Source organism: Atractosteus spatula, chromosome 22 (assembly GCF_055471065.1).
Source record: "Atractosteus spatula isolate fAtrSpa1 chromosome 22, fAtrSpa1.hap1, whole genome shotgun sequence".
Lineage (NCBI taxonomy): Eukaryota > Metazoa > Chordata > Actinopteri > Semionotiformes > Lepisosteidae > Atractosteus > Atractosteus spatula.
Genome location: NC_142727.1, coordinates 14,204,441 through 14,228,191, shown reverse-complemented (window position 1 = coordinate 14,228,191; position 23,751 = coordinate 14,204,441). Strand labels below are relative to the sequence as shown.

The 23,751-nt window shown below is 40.9% G+C and overlaps 1 protein-coding gene across 1 annotated transcript; it reads left to right on the top strand.

Moving 5' to 3' along the window:
- Nucleotides 1-370: 370 nt before the first annotated feature.
- On the top strand, nt 371-22,306 carry ncapd3 (non-SMC condensin II complex, subunit D3). Its single transcript, XM_088939436.1, has 35 exons — nt 371-422; nt 921-1,075; nt 3,121-3,283; nt 3,812-3,993; nt 4,408-4,578; nt 4,883-4,944; nt 5,230-5,317; nt 6,233-6,366; nt 6,492-6,564; nt 6,932-7,057; nt 7,365-7,617; nt 8,148-8,204; nt 8,518-8,613; nt 8,966-9,039; nt 9,496-9,630; nt 9,783-10,003; nt 10,802-10,993; nt 11,225-11,322; nt 11,659-11,768; nt 12,253-12,357; nt 12,536-12,650; nt 13,309-13,407; nt 13,606-13,844; nt 14,155-14,234; nt 14,356-14,493; nt 15,335-15,468; nt 16,152-16,348; nt 17,172-17,282; nt 17,764-17,919; nt 18,383-18,555; nt 19,388-19,524; nt 19,958-20,035; nt 20,396-20,467; nt 21,215-21,275; nt 21,676-22,306. The coding sequence occupies exons 1-35, from the start codon at nt 371-373 to the stop codon at nt 21,770-21,772; spliced, it is 4,434 nt and encodes a 1,477-aa protein (XP_088795562.1). The 3' UTR covers nt 21,773-22,306.
- The last annotated feature ends 1,445 nt before the right edge of the window (nt 22,307-23,751 follow it).

Below are 23,751 nucleotides of genomic sequence, written 5' to 3'. Positions count from 1 at the left end.
ACACAAAAGTTAGCACGGACAGCCCCCCGCCCATGATCACTTCCAGTTCACTGGAGAGCGACGTGAAACTGCGTGGACATGTCCGCCATGTTGGCTCAAAAGCCGCCTGTCATTTCTGCCGATATTTAGCCGGCCGGTTTGAGCCGGAATGGAGGCCGTTTCAGACACGTCTGATTTAAAGTAAAGTTTTGAAAAGCTAACCATGAATCCAAAATAACAATAAAAATAGAGGGGAGGCAGAAAATAAATTTATCTGAACAATATTAAAGCGCAGTGGGTGTGTTCATACGTAATAAAAAAAACCGAACCGCGCATGCGTTGTACTGTTTGTTTTGGCGCGTGGATTCAATTTTGACGTTGTCCGGGAAACATGGATCTGCTGGACTCTTTGCAATTACTGAGAATTAAAGAAATTGCCAGTGGTATGATTACTTTTTTTTGTTTGTTTGTTTTTTTTTACATGCATTTAACATGATCAAGTTAGTAGCGTGGTGAACTCGTGCTGAAAAACAAAACGAACATCTTCGGTTGCGTACGCCTGTGATGTCATGTGAACTTCAGTTAAGTGTAATAATCTCTCTCGGATAAAATCAGCCGATTACGTTTAGTGATACTTAGGTCGTTGAAAACGTTAGTATTCACACGGGTATTTGCAAGAAGCTCCAATCTTGCCAATCGTGCTACAAAAAAAAGTTATCTTTGAAATTTCGTTGTGGTCCAGGATGCTTGATTTAATACGTCATAACACGTTTGAACTACTTTCACCCCATGAGAGGGGCAGACAGGAGCTCCTTGCTGCGTTTTTGCTGAATCGTGGATATATGTACTGTATGCACTCAAAGACAGTTGCCTTATCTTGAAGTATATATATATATTTTTTTTGCTACAGGTTAATCCTTTTTATTTATTCTTTAACGCAGAATGGGTCGATACTGTGTGGGAATCGGATTTCACTGAAACAGATCCGCTGGATGCTCGCATTGAGGGAGAAGTAGCTGAATATGGACCAGACGCATTCCGAAATGTTTATAAGTGCCTGCTGCCCTTTGCTACAGAGCACAGAGAAGTTACTGAAGTAAGTGCGATTGTAGTGTTTCACAAGGAACCGACCAAGGTGTTTCTTGTCACATGTAGTTTTACTAGTACTTTTTTCGGAATAAAAATATGAATGAAATGTATGATCGCTGTTCCTACCACGAACATGTTCTGAGTATATCTCAGTTCGTGTCAAAATGATATTATATAATGTCAAACGCTCTTCACAAGGTGAAAAAGACATGTTTTAAAAATAATATCAATATCAAGCACCCAGAACATTGCAGTGACAGACATTTAACAGTACAACAGCACCCTGCTTGGAATGGTAGTCTTACCTTAGACATGAAAATAATAAAGAAGTATTGAAGAAGGTCAAGTAGGGAGATGCGACAGCATGTGTGGGCTGCAAAGGAACAAGTCAAGTTTCATTCCGTGCTGAAAGGAAAACAAAAAAGAGACAGAAAAGTTTGTAAATCTGGGTATCATCATTATGCAAGTGAAAGGAAACTCTGTGACACTGCAGATTTGTCATAGGAAGGCAGCATGCCCATCCTAAAGATCTCACTGGTCAGGTATAGAGCTCAAGAGACTCCAAGCTCTTGACATCTTGATATAGACTATCTACCTCTTCCACTGTCACAGGCTCTAAAATCGCTCTAAGCAGAGAGGTATGATATCAGCCAAGGGAAAACGACACCAGAAAGCCCAATGGAAGATTTCATTATATTGTGAAAAACAAAATATACACAATTGTGAAAAAGTGATGAATTATATTATTAAAATGTGCTAAAAAGTGCTGCAAATGGAGACCCGCACAGTTTGCTTTATTTTTGAAATAGTGTTCCTTGTGCTTTGTCTGTTTTGTTTTTCATAGCCCTTTGTACTGTATATCACTGCACATATTATGCGATGGAAGGTGTTAAGGGTATTGACCTTAGGATTTCCATTAAGTGTTAACTCTTCATTGCTAGATATATATTTTTACATATATAAGATTTTCACAGGGGCACGGTGGTTCTGTGTGCGTGAGTGTGTGTGTGCCCTGCTATGGGCTGGCACCCCAACAAGGTTGTGCCCAACCTGTCGCCCGTTGCTTGCCGGGGGGGGCACCAGCTCCTCCTCAACACTGATTTAGATGAAGCAATTAGAAAATGCACGGATGGAAGATTTTAATCCCAATACCCTCTCTGGTATTGCTAGTTGAATAGGACGCAGTGTGTATTCCATAAGGTTTTGGAATATTTTTCCCCACCATGTCCCATCCGGTTCTTGTTAGATAACTTTCAGTAGAGCTCATGAGGATGCCTGGTGCAAGACCGAAGTGCTTGGCCCTCCAACTTGAACTTGAAGTTTTTTGCCATATGTACCCGGTACACGTACTGGTACAATGGAATTCTTACTTGCAGAAAGTCTCTCGATTGTTAAAACAAGTGTAAAAACACAAAGTGCAGACAGTGCATCAAGACAATATACAAACAAACAGTAGACCATGTACAAGTAAACAAGTAAACAGTTTGAATGCAAACAATGCAGACGTGTAAACAACGACTGGAGATGTGCAATAAATAAGAAATTATAAGGATGTAGATGGTGTAGGTGTGGTCCGAGGGGCATAGCTAAATGTGTTCGCAAATCGCACTGCTTGTGGGTAGAAGCTATTGAAGAATCTGGAGGTGAGTGTCCGTATGCTCTTGTATCTCTTGCCTGAGGGCAGTCGGGTGAAGAGCTCATGCCCGGGGTGGTGACTGTCCTCTGTGATGGCCAGAATTCGACCACGGCAGAGGTCCTCATAGAGCTGTTTAATCTCGGTGAGACCACAGCCGATGATTTTCTGGGCCATATTGACCATTCTCTGCAGTAAGTTGCTCTGGCCAGGGAAGATGATCGAAGCCTACGTCGCGCGCTGACCTCACCTGAGCCGTGCGAGTCCTGGCACTGGCGTGCGGCTTGTAGCTGTGTAATATTTCGGCCACCGAGTGACAATAACGTTTCAAAGTCGCTGGTGACGGGTATTCACCACGAAAATCCATGATGCGTTTTAGCCGCGTCCCCTTACTAACGTGGAGTGTTTGTGATTGGCAGAGTGTTTGGACTCTTTTCGCCGAAAGTGGGGTCCCTGCCAGTGCGCTGGTGGCACTGCTATCCCACTTCGTCCAGGTGGCTCAGGGTCGGAGTGCCAGCGTCCCCCAGAGGGAATGTGCCCTGCAGGCAGCTGCCCTCTACTTCCTCCTCTTGGAAATCCCAGGCAAGGCCGTTTCCTGTTTCATTGACTACAGCTGTACTCCCTTCACCGCTCTGTGGTCACTGTTCTGCCACTATCGTCACTGAAAATGTCCAAGGATATTATTGTTATATTCTCATATTATTAAACATAAGTGTTTATTATTAAGTAACTGTCACTTAGACAATAATACATACTGTTATGTTTAATAATAAGCTGTTTGTTATAATGTTATAACACCCCTTTAGTAGAACGTTAATAGACATTGGCTACTGCCACATGTTTATTTCTGACTGACTGCAGTACACGCCCTGATGAGGCTTTTAATATCTGGGATTTGATCAGAGGAGTTTTTTAAACAACAGGTTTGTGACTGTGAAGATCACTTTGTGTTCTGTGCAGGGGTAATGAAGTTTTTTTTCCTTTAAGTTCTTTTTTCCACTGTGCCTTACAATGATTGTTGAAAGAATTGCTGTTTCTAAGCTGTGCATGCCTGCATTACACCTGCCAGGGCAACATTTAATGATGCTTTTGCTTTATCCAACAATGAAGGTAGTGTAGCCAACAAGCTTTTCCACGCCGTGCTGTTTGACAAGTGTCTGGACACTGTAAAGAAGAGCTGGCCTCAAGCCTTGGATTCAGGGAGGAAACGCAAGAAGGATGCTGCCAAGGGCTCCCAGGGGGATCTCAAGGGCAGGAAAAGGCCCAAACCCCCAAGGAGTGAAGAAGCAGAGGTACTGGAGCAGGAACTCCGAAAGCTGTGGAATGCCTTTAGCATGGACTTGGGGGCGCTCATCTTATGGTTTCTTTGAAGAGATGTTTCATTTAAAGTATATTACACACATTCATTTTCTTCTTTTCTTCTAAATTAAAATCAATTGGCGCTCGTTTCCCCTTTGTTCTGCATTTTGAAACTTTTCTGTTTTCCATTTGTCAACATGCAACATGCAGTGCACCCTTTAACGTGCAGTATTATACACACTGTGTAATTCAGGGAAACTGTTTTGTTCTCTTTAGACCAAATGTGGCAGCTTCAGCAGAACTGTGCTGGAGCTGCAAGAGCTGTTTAATAGATGAGATGAATTGATATTTAAAACATGATGAATTTGAAGTGTTTTTTCATGTTTGGGTGATTTCCTTCTCCAAAGATGGAGGATGAGCTTGAAGAGGAAGAGGAAGAGGAAGAGGAGGTCTACATGTCTGGAAATGACCTCTTGCGAATTCGAGAGAGTGTCTTCTGCCTAGTGAAAAACTTCTTCAGGCTGCTGGAAAAATTCCCTCTGAAAGATAAGCCCCAGAGTGTTCAGCACTGCATGCAGGTAATCAGTGACAGGACACGGAGGCCATGAGAAAAATGTGCAATCCTTTGTATGTGGTACTCTTCGCAATGTAACGTTTTTCTTTTTTTACTGAATATACAATATATCATTAATTAATTCAGAATACCTATAATGCCTGAAAAAAATTGTATTTTTAAAACAGAATGGTTTTTAAATTGTTTTAGTTTTGTTTAACCTACTCAAAAGCACGTGGGTGATGCAAACTGGATAAGCTGAATGAACTGAATGAATAAGCATTGCGAATGACCTGATCGGATGTTATTGTTCTGTTTGATCTTTTCAGATTTTTGTCGATCTAACCGGTTTTGAACCAGTGATTGGAGAGGTGATGTTTTCAGAAACACCGTAAGTTTGATGAACTGTTCAGTATTTGGCAGCTCTTAACCAAATGTGTTTTGGAACAGCAGGACTTGGTCCTCTAAGCGAAATCAGTTAGTAGGTCTTGCTCACCTGTTACTACTTTCTTCTTATTTAATTCTGTCTCTTCGTGAGGATGGGTTGATCCAAAAGGCCGTATTGGTCTCGAAGGGTCCATGGTTTTAAAACTTGAGAGTATCAATTAACAGTGAAGAAAGATGGAGTACAGATTGTAGATGTTCTCTGGAATAGTGTATTAACATCATTTTTTAGGGATGTTCACAAGATGAAGACCCTCCCTGAACTGGCCTATCATGGACTGAGGCTGCTCTATTCTCCATCACATGGGGACCGAATCCAGGTAAATAAACACCAGAACTGCACAGAGTGTTTTGTTTGAACAGTACCGATAACCTACTTGAGTAGGAATGTGAAAGAGTAACATAATGCTGCAGAAACATTTTGGATCTTTTTTTGGTTAGTCTCTCATTTTGATGAAACAACCTTGTTTACTCAGTTTCTCAGAAGGCAGTGTCCTGTATCAGTGTATTTAGCCTATTGTGTTTGTCTTCTTCCTTTGCTTGTCTAAGTAGATATGAATGTTATGTGCATGTATCAAGTCTGAAAATGCTCCCAGGAAACTTGTTCACAGACATTTGTAGATAATGCCGTGTTTTCAGGTCTTTTTCCATCGGTAGAAGTACATTTTCCATGTGTTGTTCTGTGCTAATGGAGTGTCACTGCCTCTGCTGGAAGAAGAATATGTTTTGTTTTTGTCAAGTGGGTGATCAGTTCTTTGCTGGGCACTACGCATTTCACAGAGAGATGTAAAGTACTGGTTTCCTCTCATTTGTAACCTCATGTTCTTAATTAGCTTTAAACAATCAAGATGACCATTATGTTTACAGTGTGGGAATCCTTTCAATCCCTTTTTCCCTTATTCATTTTTTCCTTTTTTAAAAAATTATATAATGTTAGCGTGCCCAAAGGGGTTGGGCAGCCAGTTGACCTTGGACCCCTTGAGGTTTTTTTTTCTCCTTCCTAAGGAGTTTTTGGTTCCTCTCCTCCGTTGTCTTCTGGTCTTTTCTGTTCTGTATTCACAACATGCAGGGTCACTTGCTTTGTTAAGCGCCTTGGGGCAACCTTGTTGTGAAAGGCGCTATATAAAAATGAATTGAATTGAATTGGACAGTGTGCGTTGGTTCTCAGTATGTGCAGCATATCTGCCCAGAAATTTCCGTTCCACCTGCTAACCTGACAAATTGTGTCTTTTCAGACGGTGCGGAGAATCTTCCACAAGCTCCTGTACGTCATTTTAATGATGAGCGTGAGGGAGGGGTCCCGCCCTTCTCTTTTGACTCCGACACAGCATGTAGTTGGAGCGAGGGATTTGGCCATTAGATTTGTGAGGTGAGAAAGAAGGCGGTGTGACCAAGATACATTTCTTCAGTTAGAGGTAAAAACCGTACGAGATTAAATGGCAGACATGCCCAGTTGACTGAAAGAATTCCTTTTTTTTAAATTTCTTTCTCAAGTCACATTGCTGATGAGCTGAAGGACGCCGTGCTTCCACTTTTTCGGATCCTTCTCCAACACATCTGTGCTAAGGTAGAAGTGCAGCCAACACTTTGAGAGATAAACCGGGAAGTGTCTTTTTCAGTTTAGGAACACCTCTGGAACCTGATTAGTTCATTGTATGATTCATTTCCTCGTCCCCTGTTGGAAGTACCTTCGTGTTTTTGTCAGAAGAAAACTCTCAGCCCCACATTCAAATATTTTGTGGGTGAGTTGATGAACACTGACTTAGAAGTGCTCTGTTAAAGTATGGATATTTCCTATTGAAGTTACCTTCTCTGCCAGTGATATTCCTCCTTAGTCATTTTCTGCAGCTTTCAGTTTGTACTCATGATGCCTCCCCATGACCACACTTTATCTTATTTAAATCTACATGTGCTGTCCTGGCTTTGGATTGCAGGTGGCCGACAAGACAGACTACCGCACACACGGAGCTCAGGCTCTGGTAAAACTGCTGGATAAAATGCCTTGTGCAGAATACGCTTCCTTCATCGAGTGGCTGTACAAATACTCCTGCAACAAAAAGGTAAATCGGACTGACGTTTTGTTTGTTCTTGGATTCTCAAGCATTCAGCTGTCTGTTCTGGAGCGTGTGGCGTTAGATGTTTCTCCCTGTATCCTGATTATCTTTTAAAGTGTTGACCTGGACTATGTGCTCTTTAAAAGCAGATGTGGAAACTATAGTATGGAACCGGAGCTCATAATTGTTAAAGACAAATCTTAAAACATTTGAAATGTGAAAGCACAGGCTATTTTAAACTTTTTAGCGATCATCCCCTCGGGCCAGTTGTGTTGACATGGTCCTTCATCACGCCTGTACGTGTCTTTGGCAGACCCAGTACCGGGTGTTTGCTCTGGACGTGGCGATGGCTCTGATGGAGCGGCCGGAGCGGGCTCCCGTGAGTTCGCTGTCCCCGGAGCAGGCCGCGTTCCTGCAGCACAAGTTCCTGGTGCAGGTGATGGTCTTCGGCCGCTGCTCGGACAAGGCCCCCACGGTGCGCAGCCGCGCGCTCTCCGGCCTGGCGCAGTGCCTGCAGCTGCAGGTGCCCAGCGCCCTGGAGGGCATCCAGGAGCTGCTCCTGAGCAGTGAGTGAGCGACCGACTCCGGAATCTCCAAGGATGCTTCTTGATCTATTAAAAAGAACTACAAAGTTCAACCTGGTTTACTCAGTTTCTCAGAAGGCAGTATCCTGTATCAGTGTATTTAGCCGATTGTGTGTGTACACACTTAAACGGCATGGTGTAAGAGAGCTGTTTTGTTCTCCGAGAACACATTTAGGGGTGCATTTGATTTGTTTTGTCGGAATGATCCTTTATAGTCAGGATCAATTTGATCTCCTGTCAAAAATGCCGCGTTACTGAAATACAAGGAAGCAGGTTTTTCCTCTTTTTTTAGGGGGAATTGCAGCATTTTGTTTCTCTGCTGTTCATTTCAGTTTGAGGATTTTAAAGCATCATCAGTGAGTTTCAGGTCAAGTCAACACTCTTATCCATTTTTATTTTAAAGGAACATGCTCAGTTTGACTTGGCATTTTGTATATTTTTTTATTATAATGACAAGATAACATAGTGAGGTCCCTCTGTTGCAGTCACTGGGTGTGTTGGATGTGTTTTAGGTGCTACACGGACAGTCCTTGATGTGAATCAGACAAACAAAGTGGACAATTCTGAAGGTAATGAAAAATCTTGATGGAAATATCAAGATGCTGTTGCTTTTCTGTAGGAATCTGTGGAAAATGCAGATTTATATATTCAAAAGTGTCTGAAACCTAATAAGTTCATTAAGAAAAGATTAGTTTTATTAATAATTGTATCTTTGCAGTTTGTTGTATTCTTTTTTCTTTTTTGTTTTTATGGTATTCCTTTGAAATACATGCGTTTTTTAAATTATAGTGCATAATGAACAGTTTCTCGTCTTGCCATTGATTAGTAGACTGCTTTCACAGTGTCCAGCTAATTTGTGGAATTGTGCAAATACTTTTGCAGGTACCCATAATATCTCTGGAACAAACACCCATAGGACTGCAGGAATATTCAAGACCATTGAAATCACAAATGAGGAGGACAGAACAATTTTTCATTGTAAGTCATAGCTCCTTCTAAACTGCTTTTTCATAACAATAGGAATCTGAATTATTGGGGCTTTGGAAAAGCCCACCAAAAATATATTCTCTATTAATATTTGTGCATGCTACTTAGAAGTAATTAGAATTAAACTTGAATAATTCTTAACTGAAAAAAATGTTCCAGTGCATCTGTGGGGAAGTTATTACTCAACCACTTTGCCAGCAGTACCTTAGTTATACTAGAAGCTTAACAAATAAAATCAACCTGTCCTCTTTCTTCATGCCTTAGAATTAAAATGCACAGTTTGATTACACTCTGACAGTTTAATGTACAAATGGCTGTTTTTTGACATCTTTTTTGAATGCAGCGAATGAAACTATTGCCATCCTCAGACAGCGAGCAAGTGATGAAAATACCACTGTGAGAAAATCTTCTCTGCAGGTAAAACAAAATCTAATCATGGGTGATAATATCTCTTTTCCGTGGCTTCTGATTTACTTTACTGCTCAATGCACTGTTCTGGAGTGCAGGTTGAGACCTGTGGTCGGAGCATCACTGCTCGAGTCCCTGGTCAAGTCACTTGCTGACTGTGCCAGGGATTCAACAGTCAGGACAATTAGACAGGACAGTTTTAACAAAGTCACGTTTTACTGAAACTCTTGAATCAAGGGCATCTTTAAAGTCACCAACTGTAGGAAACTTCGTTAACACTGTGGGACTAAATAATCAGTTGGATCAGTAATAGTGAAGGGGAAACCACAGATGCTTGTAGCGTTGAATGGAGATTTCCACTTGTGTTGTATTGCAGTTCTGATGCTTGTGATCTCCATTTCTGCCACCTTGAGTGGAAGCTGTATTGTCCTCATTAAGACCTGGATTGTGTATGTATGTGTGCAGGTTTTGATGAATCTTCTAAAATACAAAGTGGTCCCCTGCTCCCCAGAAGATCTGTCCATTCTCCAGGATCACTGCCGAGACCCTGCGGTCTCTGTCCGGAAGCAGGCTTTGCAGTGCCTCACCGACCTCCTTACTGTAAGTCCCCGCCAGCAGAGCATGTGTCCCTTCACTGCTCCACTTAGGCACAGGCCCATTTCATCTCTCTCTCTGTGTTTTTGTTTTCCCTTTAGTTTCATGCAACCACTTCCTATTAATGTTGGCATATGAGCTTCTCTGTCTCTTCCCAGGCTCAGCCAGAAAACAATTTAGTGCAGAAGGCCTGGCTGACAGGGGTGGTACCTGTTGTTTTGGACACTGAAAGCTCCATTCAGGAGAAAGCCCTGGACTGCCTAGAGCAAACAATCTTTCGCCACATCAAGAACTACAGCTGCTTCAGTGATGCGGACTGTGGACAAAGACTGGCCTGGGATCTCCTGACACACCTGTGTGGGGAGAGTGAGGATCTTTGGTAGGATGCTGAGCTGTACACATTGCTCCCCTTTTCTCTTTGAAACTTCCTGGGAAAAGGTTTATCTTGGCATCTCAAACGTTTGACATCTCTTTGAGAAACTAAAGCCCAATCTGTGAAAATGGTAACATAAACATTTATTAAAATGAATTAAAAATATATACTATAAAACACAGAAAACAATGTTTCTTATTGTGTTTTAAGCTGACAAAGCCCGCCGAATGCAAATCAGATGTAGCCAAACATAATTTAAAACAATTTTATTTGCTTGTAAAATGGAAATGAAAATCTACTGCGCTCATTCATTGTGGTTCCACTTGTCTGTTTGGCTTTTTATTCTCAGTCATTGGAAAATAGCAAGAATATTTGGCTATAACAGCCATTTCAATAACATCATATAGTATTTGTTATCATAGTGCTTTAAAAATGTTATTCAGTAACTGTAGTGATCGACAATGTATTTTAATTATATGAACCTGTAATCTGCTGTATTGTAATTGTAATACATAATAATATTAAGCTGTATTTTTCTAGTGTTGTTAAATTGGCTGCTTTCACTGTGAATGAAAGTGACTTGTAATGTAGTCTTATATCATTCTCATTCTTCCTAATCGTGTTCTGTAAGTAAAACATGCACTGATATTACTCTGTAATGCAAAGCAAGTTGCATTGCTTTATTAAGAAGCTCTTAGTTTTGTTAAAGATGACTTAATTGGATATACAGTACCTTTATTGTGATTCACGTTCTTTACAACTCAGATTGATCTTCCTTTTTACCTCCTCCTCTGTTTCTTGCAGTCGTTACATAAACAAAGCCTTCAGTGTCTGGGCCAAGCAAGATAAATTCTCCTCTGCTTTCATTAACAACCTGATCTCTCACACCAACACTGAGCACTCCACCGCAGCCTGGCTGCTGCTCTCCAAGGTGGCTGGATCTGCCACCAAGCTCAACTGTGGCAAGATTTTGGACGCATGGGACAACATTGTAAGGTCAGAAACTTCAGTATTGTGTATTTTGTGACTTTTTGTGTGTATGGATCTTCAATGCAATTTTGGACTTTGACCCTGAACCTCGTTACTTGTGTCGGCTCGTTTTTCTCCGTTTTGTTTTACCATCATGCTCTGCTTCTAATATGCGATACATTTTACAGTCATTGCAGGTGATCTGGAAACTGTCTTGTGCAGTAGGTTTTCATCATTTTAAATGCTTTATTTTGACAGTAATCAAGCTATGGCCAATTCAACAACTTGCCACGTACTGCGTGTAATCGGACACATTGCTAAACATCTTAATGAGGATACCAAGGAGAGACTAATTGGTATGTTATTACTCATCTTTTCTTGGGGGGGGGGGTTGGTAATTTAGATGAATGAATATTTGGAGGGATATGACTATTATTATTTCACAATGATTTTTATGTGTAATTATGTGATGCCTTGTTTCATCATATTAAGACTTGATATGGACATCATATGTATTATTTTTTTAATTGCCCCCTGTATTTGTTTGAGTTTGTCTTCAAGAATGTAACATGTTAGAATTGGAATAGTTTTTTTCCCCTAAAAGACAATAGAATAATTATGATGCCGTGGGCCTGTGTTTTTATATCAGCCACCCTCTCTGCTCCTCCTACATCCCTGTTTTCCTTTTGCAGATGACATTATGAAATGGCTGAAGAGCTTCCTGGCCCCCTTGATGGTGATCAGCGCCTGTGTCAACACTCTGAACAGCCTGGTGCAGCGGGAGTCTGTGGTCGACACGCAGGTAAGTGCCCCATTTGGGTCACCTGGAGACTCAGAATGAAACCACAGAGAGGAGCTCTGTCTATTTTTTCAGTTGTCAATCACAACAGGTACGGGCCGCCCAAGTCCTTGAAGGCCACAGGATTCTCTTGTTTTCTTGCCCATTTAAATGATTTAATTTATTATTACTATAATTAGACACAATATGAACTTTTTAAAGGCTTACAGCTGCCAGGTGTAAAGAGTCTGAACATCCTGCAGGACTCTAGCCCTGCAAGCTTTGAGATGCCCATTCCTGCAATAATAATTATATTAATCCAAATGAGAAAATATTAAATAATTTGAGAAACTCCAGATATTATCAAATTTTCTAGAAAGCTGACAAAGGTAGAACCGTCTCCTGTAATTGTTAATGGAATAGATGGCATTAGGTGTTAGTATCTTAGGCATTGACTCGCCTTTGAAAATGATCAAATGTTGAGTACTGCCTTGCTTTCTCTGCCCAGAGAGTTTTGAATCAGTACTGTGGAGAGGTGGTCTCCCTCTGTGACGCCTATCTGTCAAAAATGATCCTGAGTGAAAGAGATCAAGATATGGATGAAGACCTGATGGTAAGTTTTGATCAGCATCTCAAGCTTTTTTTTTCATGCATTTTATCCATAATTTCATACTTATATAACCATTGAACTTAGAATAAATGCTTTGAAATGCGATGCTTTCCGAATGTAATTCAATGTTTGATTTTCATATGAACAGAATATGTAGTATGTATTTTTAACCTTCCTGTAGGTGAAGTATGTCTTCACTCTTGGGGAAGCTGCTCTGCGGTGTCCTGCCAAAATAGAGAAGAGAATCTTTCTCCTTGTTCAGTCCATTCTGGCAACTAATGTTAGTCTTGATACAGGTCAGTGAAATAATGTGTATATCGTATATTTGTAATTAATTTATAAATTGTATTTCAAGAGTAATTATAACTCCACAGAATACTATTCTCCAATCATTGAGATCCTGGCAGCAAAAATGCACATGATGATCCAAAGACATCCTCATTAACATTTTTTTTAATCTTATATTCTTAGTGGTTGCAGTGTGGTTTTCCAAGATGTATTTTGTTTAGGTGTTGTTTCCATATTATATAATATTTAACTGAAGCAGTTTACTTTTAAAATAATGGCATTTTCAGTCAAATAACGTAGCTTAGAATGAGCACCAGCAAGCTTGACAATTTTGACTGCAAGTTTGGTCAGCATTGTAAACTTGAGACTTTCAGATTTCAAAATTCCTTTTTCATTTCCGTGCCGATAAATATCATTCTCAGATTTAGGTTAATGATCACTTCAGGTCTGAGACCGCAAACTCTGGTTTCTAGAAATCAGATCTGTAAAACTGATCTTCCAAAAAGACAAGGCGTTTCAGCAATTCTGTAGTTGGAATAAGCCGACGAAATTTGAGAAAACTAACGTACGCAGAAAATGGAATGCCTAACAAATTAACAGTGTGCGATTTTGCCTGAAGAAATCTGATGCATTTTGTGCACAAAACACAACATTTGTTTTATTCAGCAGAGGGGAGTGGGGAGCTACCTGCATCACAGCCACTGTCCCAGTTCAAGGCCTCTGCCATGCCTACCGCAGTCCGAGCTCATGCCTTCATCACTCTGGGTAAGGCATGGCTGAATGGGCTTCACCGAGGAGATGTTGTGTTGTCCATAGATTATTCTGGATCATAAATGAGCTTTAGGATAGGTCACAAGTCATTTTCTTAACTTAACAAAGATTTCAGGTCTAACAAAATGCTTTAGTAAATCACAAGCACAGCAAAAGTCTGATTGTGGATTTCTCTTGCATTCTGGCTGCCAGGGAAATTGTGTCTGCAGCACGAGGACCTGGCAAAGAAGTGTGTCCCGGCTCTGGCTCGTGAGCTGGAGGTCAGCAAGGAGGTCCCCATCCGCAACAACGTGATCATGGTGATGTGCGACCTCTGTGTGAGGTACACCACCATGGTGGACCGCTACATCCCCAAAATTGCCGCCTGCCTGAAAGACAGGGAGCCCCTCATCCGGAAGCAAACCCTGATCATGTTGACACACCTGCTTCAGGTACTGTATCTCCGGCTGTCCTGTGTTGTTCAGTCTGCTGTTCCAGCTGAACACTTTACCTGTGAGACTAGAATACTATTCGGTTTCAATCCCCCCACACACATCCACCTGAATGTACTCACTCAGTGATAAAGTCAAACCTCTGTTTTGTTTGGAGTGGCTGATTTTTTATTTGTTTGGGACAAAGTGCTATGATTTTGTGCCAGCGCAGGGAATCTTATTGTGCACTGCCAGCTCCAGCACCTGGAAAGACTCAATGGGTTTCTGAAACGGAAGAATCGTTTTCATGGCAGCCTTTCTTTGCTTTCAGGAGGACTTTGTAAAGTGGAAAGAGTCTCTGTTTTTCCGGTTTGTAGTCGTATATGTCGACCCTGATCCCAGCATTGCCAGGTATGCTTGTGTGTTGTCACTTTTCTTTTTCTTATATATTGAAATACACATCTGCCTGCTCCAAAAGGTTTTTTTTTAACATTTTCACATTTCAACAATGTTTCATATCTTTGTTTTCCAGCCTTTGCGAATTCTGTTTAGTTCACCTGCTGCTTAAGAGAAACCCTACAATCTTCTCCCAGAATTTTATAGAGTGTATATTCCATTTCGTTGGCTATGAGAAGCATGACAAGTACAACAAGTTCCCGCAAACAGCACGGTAGGTGTCTGCCCCTGGACTGTAGGTGCGGTCAGCTGTGTGTTTGTGCCCTCTCGGAGGCACCTTCATTTAGTTCTCCATGCTACATTTTCACACCTTAGGTCTCAAGTTAAAAGTCTTAACTTAGAATAGCTAGAATATTTGTTCATAAAACATAAATGTTACTGTCGAATAAGTATATTTCACAAACTGTGGATTAACACAGCTCGCCTTTCACCCATAGAACCTAGAACTCAACTTTTTGTTCCCATTTAATTATTTTGTAAATTACTATGGGAATTGTAGATATTTATATGTAAATGTTTTGTAAAGCAATTTCATTCATATCTACAGTATACTGTGTATATTGATAAGGCCGTGTTTGCTCTTGGTAATCTGAAGTGAAAGGTACTGTACGGTATTCTGAAGATTCAACAACTTGAAAACAATTTGAGATTTTTATAAATTATCTGGATATCTGTGTAGCATGGTCAAAGTGAGAGGTTATACTAAACTTTATGAAAAACCATAGCTCTGCTTTTCTTAGTTTAGAAGGAATCCGCTTTATTGCATGTTACATTAAGGATGGATTACTGCAATGATCTTTTTGTCAGGCATTTTTGAAAAACTGCTGCAGTATAAACTGAAACTCGAACACCAAGTCTTAAAACAGTTGTTTATTCCAGACTGGATGACTATATACAGACCAAATTAGAACTGAGTTTTGCTGATTCAGACTATTCATTTAGAGTTTGTTGCTGTGCTTGATGGTTTGTGTGACGTGTCTTGACATAGTTGCTGTAGGTACATTGGGATTTCCTCTTCACTAACTCCTTGCACCTTCGTGGTGTGTATCCTGCAGTGAGAAAGAAGTGTTTTCTTTGAAAGGATCTCAGAATAAACAGAAGAGGTTGAAGATTTATAAGTTCCTGTTAGACCATTTCACTGATGAGCAGAGGTTCAGCATCACCACCAAAATCAGCCAGAATGTTTTGGGTAAGATCTCTGACACTAGATCTTTCACTCATTCTTCTCATTTAAGAACTTCAGCAGGACAAATTAATAGTGCCTATTAATTATACTGCACTACAATTTTGGATTTTTTAAAAAAACATTTTGTAAAGCCTTTGTCTTTCTTGAGATCCCCTATTTGTGCACTACGAGCATATTTTATCACTGAGTATTAACATTGAACTTGCTGGCATTATTGTCCTCTGGGCTCCCAAGATCCAGCAGAGAATTTCTGTTTTATTCTTCTCGAACACTAGACACTGAACAATGCAGACAAGTACGTTTTTTTTTTTAAAGCTTCTAACTAACCAGCAGCTCAGAACAAGTCCTGCATTTGGAAACACCTGCTTCTTGTGATTAACCTTCCTTCCCTCCATCATTTTCTAAGCGTTTTATCCCATACATAGTGACCAGGGAGCCAGAATCTATCTACAAAGCGATTACAAAATTATAACCTTAATTTTGTGATTTTTATCCCCTCCCCCCCATGGTGAGCTCGTAGAAAAAACATTTCATTGCCAGCAACTGCTGCTGCACGCTGTATTGTTGTGCATTTGATAAATAAACACTCCTGGACCCCGGACCCCAGTGCAGCAAGGCAGCAGTCATAGCCACTGTGCCACTGTGCCACCCACTCCAGCGATCTTAGTTTGCTTGTTTTCCCTCAGCCGGTTTTGTGGATGGCGTGGTGCCCCTGGACTCCGACGCCTGCGAGCTGCTGTCGGACACCTTTGCTGTGCTCAGCTTGAAGGAGATGAAGCTTTCGGCGCTAAGGAGCCAGCCGGAGGAGGAGGTTCCGGCGGACGACGAGATGGCCGTGGCCCACGCTGTAATGCAGGTGGCACAGAAGAAGCTCATTTCACATGTGAGTGTGTAGCCCGTGGATCTGCTGTCAGGAGACCGAGACCACTCGGAGTGAAACCAGTGACATGATAGAGAAATGAGGTTCCTCTTCTTTTTTATTTTGATTTGGTGCTATTTAATCTTAGTTTTTATGGTTATGCAGGGGTGGTGGATACAATTCCGATAAACGTGATCAGAAAAAAAGACAAGTGAGCATAAGTAAGGTTACGACTGAGAGGAGGCCATTGGGTACTTAGTGTGTAATGGGACCAAGGCTCTTGTCCACTTATTTTTCTAAGTCAGCCAGCTTCAACAAAGTGGCTAGATAGCTTGTTCCATGCTCCCACAACCCTTTAACTAAAAAAAGCACTTTCTGTTCTCAAATATTAAGAACACTTGCAATTGTGTCCTGTAGTTTGTATTGTATTCAGTCCCAGTCCCACTGAGTTGACTGTGTTGGTGCCTCTGAGGATTTTGGACACTTGTATCAGGTCTGCTTGGACCTGACGTCTCTGTTCTGTTCATTTAGCCTGTCTAGGACGAGCCCTTAAGCCCTGGAATTGCTCAGGACTGATTCCGGAGAAGCAATGTGTTCTCTATAACAGGGTCACCAAGTTTATAAAGTACACAATATTCTAAAAGAGACCTTACTTGTACATCATACATTTCATTTTTAACATTGCATCACTTTATTCAATTCTGTGTTGTTAACTATATATCCTAACACTGTTCTGTTTTGCTTCACCACTTTGTCAGAGTGAATCAGAAACTACAGTTAAATGTTCATGGACAAATCTACTGCTTTTCATATCATTTTCTTTTTTGTTGTTTTTGTTATTATCCAGGTCCAAAAGAAGAATTTTATCGAGAATGTTATCCCTATCATCACATCTCTGAAAAATCTGCTAGAGGAAATGCGCATCCCAGTACTGAAAGACCTGATGGCTTACCTGCGAGTAAGAGCTCCTTATCTTTTATTGGACAATATTTAGAGGTTTAAAGGGGATCCAGAGAGCACTGCCACCTGACACACTGTTGTATACAGGTATAATTGTATACCTGTCACTTATGGGTGATGTAAATACTGTGCTGATACAAATTAATAACACATTTTAACATAACAACATTTTGCTTCTTTGTATCGCCATTTATAGGATATTGTTTTTTTTATTATTGACAACGTTTTTTCATATTTTTAACTGTTACTTTTTCTAATGAGCTTATATGAATGTGTGTAGTTAAATGTGTATTTCATGTGGGGGGAGGGAAAAAGAGCAGAAATACTTCCATTGTTTTCCTAATTCTCATATTTTCATATATTAAAGATACTTGAGGACGGGAGATAATTTCATCTTGTAGCAACAGTTCAGAATGTCTGTGGGAAATAGAACAGGAAACATTGTTATGTTTCAGGACTGATTTGTCTCTTGTTGGTAGGAAATGATGCAGGACTACCGCAGCGAGGTCAAGGAGCTGTTTGCGATGGACAAGCAGCTGGCAGCAGAGCTGGAGTACGACATGAAGAAATACGAGGAGCAGATGGAAAGAGAAGGAGAGCAGGAGAAAGCCAGCGATGCTCAGGAAGACCTCAGGGTAGGCGGACATGGAGTCTTCTCTCTCTTCAAGATGCAGAATTCCAGCCAGTGGCAAAGAGCATCAGACCCCTGAAGTCTGGCTTGGAGAGCTTGACGCAGATTTTGGTTAAGCCTGATATGTGATATATAAGTGTCACAGTGGGAGATGTCGGGAGAGAATGAACAAATGTGATGTGTACTACGGCCTTATTATCGGTTACAGCCGCATCTGCCTGCAAATAAATTCATTGCTGTAGGTGGTTATGTTCACTTATTTACCGAAACATAAGGCTGAGGAAACGATCAGAAAAAAAGCATCACCGTGTGGTTTAAAAAGTATTGCAGACATTCGTTCAACATAGCAATCTGCTGAGTGTCCACCGCGGTTTATCAGTGCCGAATGTTTCTAAAACTCTTTTAAGACTGAAAGAGAAAACTCTGCTTTCATCCTGTTCCTCTTTGTGTGTTTTATTCTCCTGTAGCCTTCGCCTCAATTGTCTCCAGCTCCAACAGCTGCCACTGGTGCGCAACCTGTCCAAGCCAGGGTCTTGCCTCACACTACTGCCGCTGTGACTGCCAGCCCTCAAGCCGCCTGTCCTGCAACGCCAGTCTTCATGTCACCCAGGGCTCTAGGAGCAATTACAGGCAGGCCTCGGTCAGTCATGCATCCCTGCATTTTATGTTACCTGGGTACTTTTCTAAAGCTTTTTGTATTCTTAACTGCACAACAATCTGTCACACGGATCCAGTGCTGTGAATGGAAGACCGCAACGTTTTTTTTAACTTATGTTTTTTATTGACATACAAAGGTAACCAGAAAAAAAAAGAGTTGCCAGTCATCTCAAAACCTCAGGTATTACAAATATAAATGAGTACAAAATCTGCTATCATTCTTTTGCATCTTTACAGGGGGTATCATAATTCACCTCTCCCAGTATCTCTCAAAAACCTCCTTCTGGAGTCTTAACTGAAAGGTTAATTTTTCCATTTCATAAATCTCTGCAACAATAACAATCCAATTTTCTTCGTTTGGGGGGGGGGTCTCTTTGTAGCCATTTACGTGTTATAGCTTTCTTACTTGCTGCCAAGAACACTTTTAGCAAGTATTTATCTCGTCCCACAACCTCATCGGGCAGATTACCCAGATGCACAACTGAACAGCAATTTCTAAACAATAATAATAATAAACTTTATTTCATATAGCGCCTTTAAAGGTGGCTTCTCAAAGCGCTTTACAGAATAAAACAAACATAATATATCTTGAATCTGAGACCAGAAGACTGCAACTTTGAATGCTCACAGAATACAGTTTTGTTACATACAGTATATATGTAAATCAAAGCTGTGCATGATGTTGCCTTTTTCTTTGTTGCCATTTTTTTTTACACTTTTTATTCTGAATTATTACAACAGTGAAGAAATTGAAACATCTTCCTGTAAGAGGGGGGGAAAAAAAAGGCAGTGTCTTGAAACGCTTTTCCCTCCAGGGCGATGTCTCTCAGTACTGCTGCAGTCCTCAACTCTGCCAGGAAAGCTGCCGAAAGTATGAGGGACCAGCGCAGGAAAACCGCAAGCTCGTTGTCCTCTGCCTCTGACGGAGTGAGCACACCCCGTGGCATGACAGGTAATTGACACACTCCTCAGGGCAAATCAGAAACGGGGCAGGTTAGAAGACGAATCGCCAGGTGCTGTACCTATCAGAGCTGCGGTGTGAATATAGAAGGTGTACGCGTATGAAGATGTTTCGGTGGGGAGCGTTGTCGGCACACGCTAGCTGCAAAGAAACAAGTAAATGTCAGTTCCACACTGAAACACAACATTGCCGCTATAGAGCCTTCTTCAGGTCATTTGTCAAATGCCGATTCACAAAAATCACAGGGTGTGCACCGTCCGATACAGCGTTCACGTGTTTTGGGGGGGGTAACCGAGATCACATTACCTTCGTGTGTGCACGCTGTCCTTTTGCTGGAGTTTTCAATATTCAGACTAGGACATTTTTTTTTGAAGGGCGGACTGCAGGTGCGTTTTTTCATTGTTTTTTTTTCTTCCCTCCACAGCTTCCTTTGAAAACTGTGACCAGCCTCCTGGCAGCAGCAGTTCCGCCTTTGTCAACAGGGCCATCAGTACTCCAGAACGTAAGGCTGGCTGATGCTTCTGCTTATTGTCTTGTTTCTTTAAAGAATCTCGCCAGCGTGCAGCAAGGTCGCTCAGTATGTAGGTGATTCAGAGTCCTTACTGTAGGTATGCTGTAGTCTCGCATCAAAAGGAAACTTTCTTATGCTTTTTGTCAGCTTTTGGAATTCATGCAAAAAACGGTGCCGTATTCTTTTGAGAACAGTAGGGCACACTGTGAAGACTGGAAGTTCTCATTGGACCTGTTGATTGTGCCAGGACGAACAATTGTGTAAAGAATAATTGTTTTGTTTAATCTCAGTTTCCCTCTTGGTTGCTTTTCAGTGAAGTATGCGTGTGTGTGCTTTGTCCCTTTCTTTCAGAGACCATTCATAATGTGACATTTGGGGCAGGAGTCAGTTACATCTCCAGATCCCTCAAGTCCTCTGAAAGTGGTACGTCTTGGTTTTGCAGACATTTGAGGCAGATGCAAGAGATCCGTAAGGAGGGTTTAGAATCCCTACACTTCTACCTCCACAAGAAACTTGTGTGTGGAGAAGAGTAAACTGCACCCACTTGTAGAGTATAGCTCTACGCATGTGTTGCTGTTTGCAAGATGGCTCTTATTGAAAACGCCACACCATAAGCATTGTAGTTTGAAATTTTAGCTATACACAAGGGTTTTAATTGACAAAGTTTTAAAAGCTGCAGGCCAGTTGTGACCAGGCAGAATGGGCATACTGAAGTTAACTTCTGGAGTTCCTGGTACCTGCCATGTTTTTGTTTCAAAAACGACAAACAATTACACACTGCAAAAGTGACCTTTGGTACCCTGAGTAAAGAGTAAAATTTTCTTTATTCAGATGCTCAGTTTCTGTTTTTGGAACTAAATATGATTTAACTTGACTCTCTACTCACACTTTTCTCTTAGCTTGTGTGTCACAATGAACTAGATTTTTTTAAGAAAGTCTACAACACCTGTGCTTTGATAGTTTTCAGCTTTTAGCTTATACCAAAATCATCAAAATCACAATTTCTTTTTTTGAATACTGATCAGTACTCCCAGCGGGAGCATCTTGTGATCAGCAGCACATGACTTTTGTACCCTGAGCTCCACTGCCTGCCACTTCAGACATTTAAACCATCTGCACATTGTTGACCCTGATGGCCAGTGTTGTTCACAAATGGTCCTTTTCTTACAGAGCTGAGCTACTCTCTGGAAAAAGAAAAAGATGTCCTTTGCTTAATGTCTCCAGATAAACAGTAAGTAATATATATTGTACAGTACATGGATTCAAGAAAATCCTCATAAATACTGTATATACATACCTGTGTATAGTATTTGGATAATACTGATGTAAAAAGAATGAACGGTATTGAAAGATGAACAGTAGTGAAATAATAATTATCAGTCTTCCTGAGGCTCCTGTAGTTTCTGTGAAGAAAAAATCACTCTATTCCTTATTAAACTAACGATTGTCATGTGTTATACTCGTACTTTAAGAGATTCCTATCGGTGATATTATTTTCTGTCAGACCAGCTCTATGTCTGAGGGTCAATAATAGTTTTTACCAATTAATTATTCTTTAAGTTCTGAACCATTTTGTTAAAAATGCTGTTAACAGGAAGCATCATCTCTTATCACACTGTGTTCTCTTGCAGAGTTCCTCCACCCAGACAGTGGAATGTAGATTCTCCTGTTAATCGGAGGAGCATTAGAATCTTGGAGAAGAAAACTCCCTTAAAACCTCAAAATTAGGACTCACTGGGGCTCCACACTCTCTCTGTAGCCCCAGTTTAACGATCCTATTTCGTATTTTCTGTACCGGTTTGTTCTAGTTGAAAAAACCCAGCATTTGCAGTTCTTGTTTATATGCATTTAAATAGTTTTAGCATTATAGCCCCTGTAGCATAAGGCTTGCTTTTTATTTTTGAAAGGGGCCTGCTAATTACTGTTTTAAAATACTGTGGTTAATGACGTCGCCACTGCAATATTCAAGTGTAAACTTTATTTAACACACTGGACATTGGTGGGAACAGGTACAACAGAGACAATGGGATTCAGAAGCATGAGTGGTCAAGTCTAGTTTCTTAAAGCCCTGTTCATCTTTTGATTATGTTGTTATTTATGCATGCTTTTTGGATTATGACGTTTTAAATCTGCTTATAAGCTGTACAAGAATCAAAACTTTTATCTGTATCATAGCTTTATCTGTATGGATGTCTGCTCTGGGAAATATCACAGTTGTCTTCAATGTATTGCTCTAGCACCAGTTGTATGAATAAACACTTAATAAATCATATTTAGAAGTGAGAATTTTATTAGTCACAAACCTACAGTTTTGAAGTTTGCACTGTGGGTTGTGTACAAGGGTTTGCATTTACAACCAGACACCTGCTAGACATTTCAGGAACTATAATGCCAGAGCCGTTCAAATATCCCTTTTATAACATTAAACAGTTTAACCACTACAAAAAAATGATGAATACATCTATGTCATCTGCAACACATCCAGTATTTCCAGCTTACATTATTCGTGTTGTATATCGGCCTTAATAGCATTTAAGTAATAGGTTATTGTTCTCACAGCAGTCGTAAAAGTGACTTCTGTGGTTATCTGTTATGTATTCCTCTACAGTTGTTGGTGTTTCCAGTTAAATCCAATGTCCAGTTTTATGCACTAGAGGGCACCCTTTGCCACAATCTGTGGGTTGTGAGCTGCCGCACTTTGTGTGGGAAAATGTCTCTCCAGGGTTAACTTGTAATGATGTGGACTCCCTGTGCTAAACTGCTGCTGCTATTGATCCCAGTCGTGCTACCTTCATAGCTTCTTACACACTGAGATGTGAGAAGGGTGTTTTCGGTAGAAACGCCATGTTGACTAAGTCCAAAGCTGTTCTAATAGACTAAAAGCTGACCTGCAAAATTGGAAGGAAACAGCATTGACTTCCTGAAGCGCAGCACCATTCTCTTGGCTTGAAACAACCACAAATCTGAGCTTCATCTCGCACAACACGCGATAACAGGGCCACTGAAATGAGCCATGCTTCAACAACATCCTATACAGTATTTCCTCTACGTGTGCCGCAACTACAAAAAATGATGACAAAGCATGTATCTGGTTTTGCTGAGGCTTTCAGATTTAACGGAAAAAATAATGGCAAGTGCTCACTGCTGGGGCTGGCTGTTACAGTGAATGCGAAAAACAAGGTTGGTTTGCTGTAAATCTGCGCGTTTCTGTTTCCTTCTCACCGCAGCGACATCAAATGACGAAGGAGGATTTGTGATGAGTTATTTGTGATGTGTATTTTGAGAAGAGAGCCAAGCTTCCTAAACAGGAACAGGAAAGGGGCATCCATTGACATTTTAAACCATCCAAAGACATTTTAAGTGTTTGATTAAAACTGCACCTTGACAAGAATCCAGGAAAGGCTGCAAGTGTATTCAGCAGCTGAAAGCAAATCGTAAGTCCTCGCAGAAAAGCGCTGGGAGCACGTACCACAGCTACGACTGGTTTAGCTGGGATGCAGAAGCATCGAAACACAAGAAGGGAAAAAACAATTTCAATTTCAGATACATGAGTATGACAGCAGGTGCCAGCCCAACCCAACCGAAGCTAGGAGGTGGCTGACCCTCATTTGACTTTTTCACATTTAATTGTGTTACAGTATGGAATCATAATGTAGTTAATTGGGATGTTTTTGCCACTGATCCACAGTAAACACCACAATCTCTAA

What these genes read in the sequence shown, in the direction of transcription:
- ncapd3 (XM_088939436.1), top strand. Translation starts at nt 371, where the DNA reads ATGGATCTGCTGGACTCTTTGCAATTACTGAGAATTAAAGAAATTGCC. An exon ending in AGAAGAAGCTCATTTCACAT is followed by an intron (nt 16,349 to 17,171) that starts GTGAGTGTGTAG and finishes GTTATTATCCAG; the next exon opens with GTCCAAAAGAAGAATTTTAT. An exon ending in GGCCATCAGTACTCCAGAAC is followed by an intron (nt 20,036 to 20,395) that starts GTAAGGCTGGCT and finishes CCTTTCTTTCAG; the next exon opens with AGACCATTCATAATGTGACA.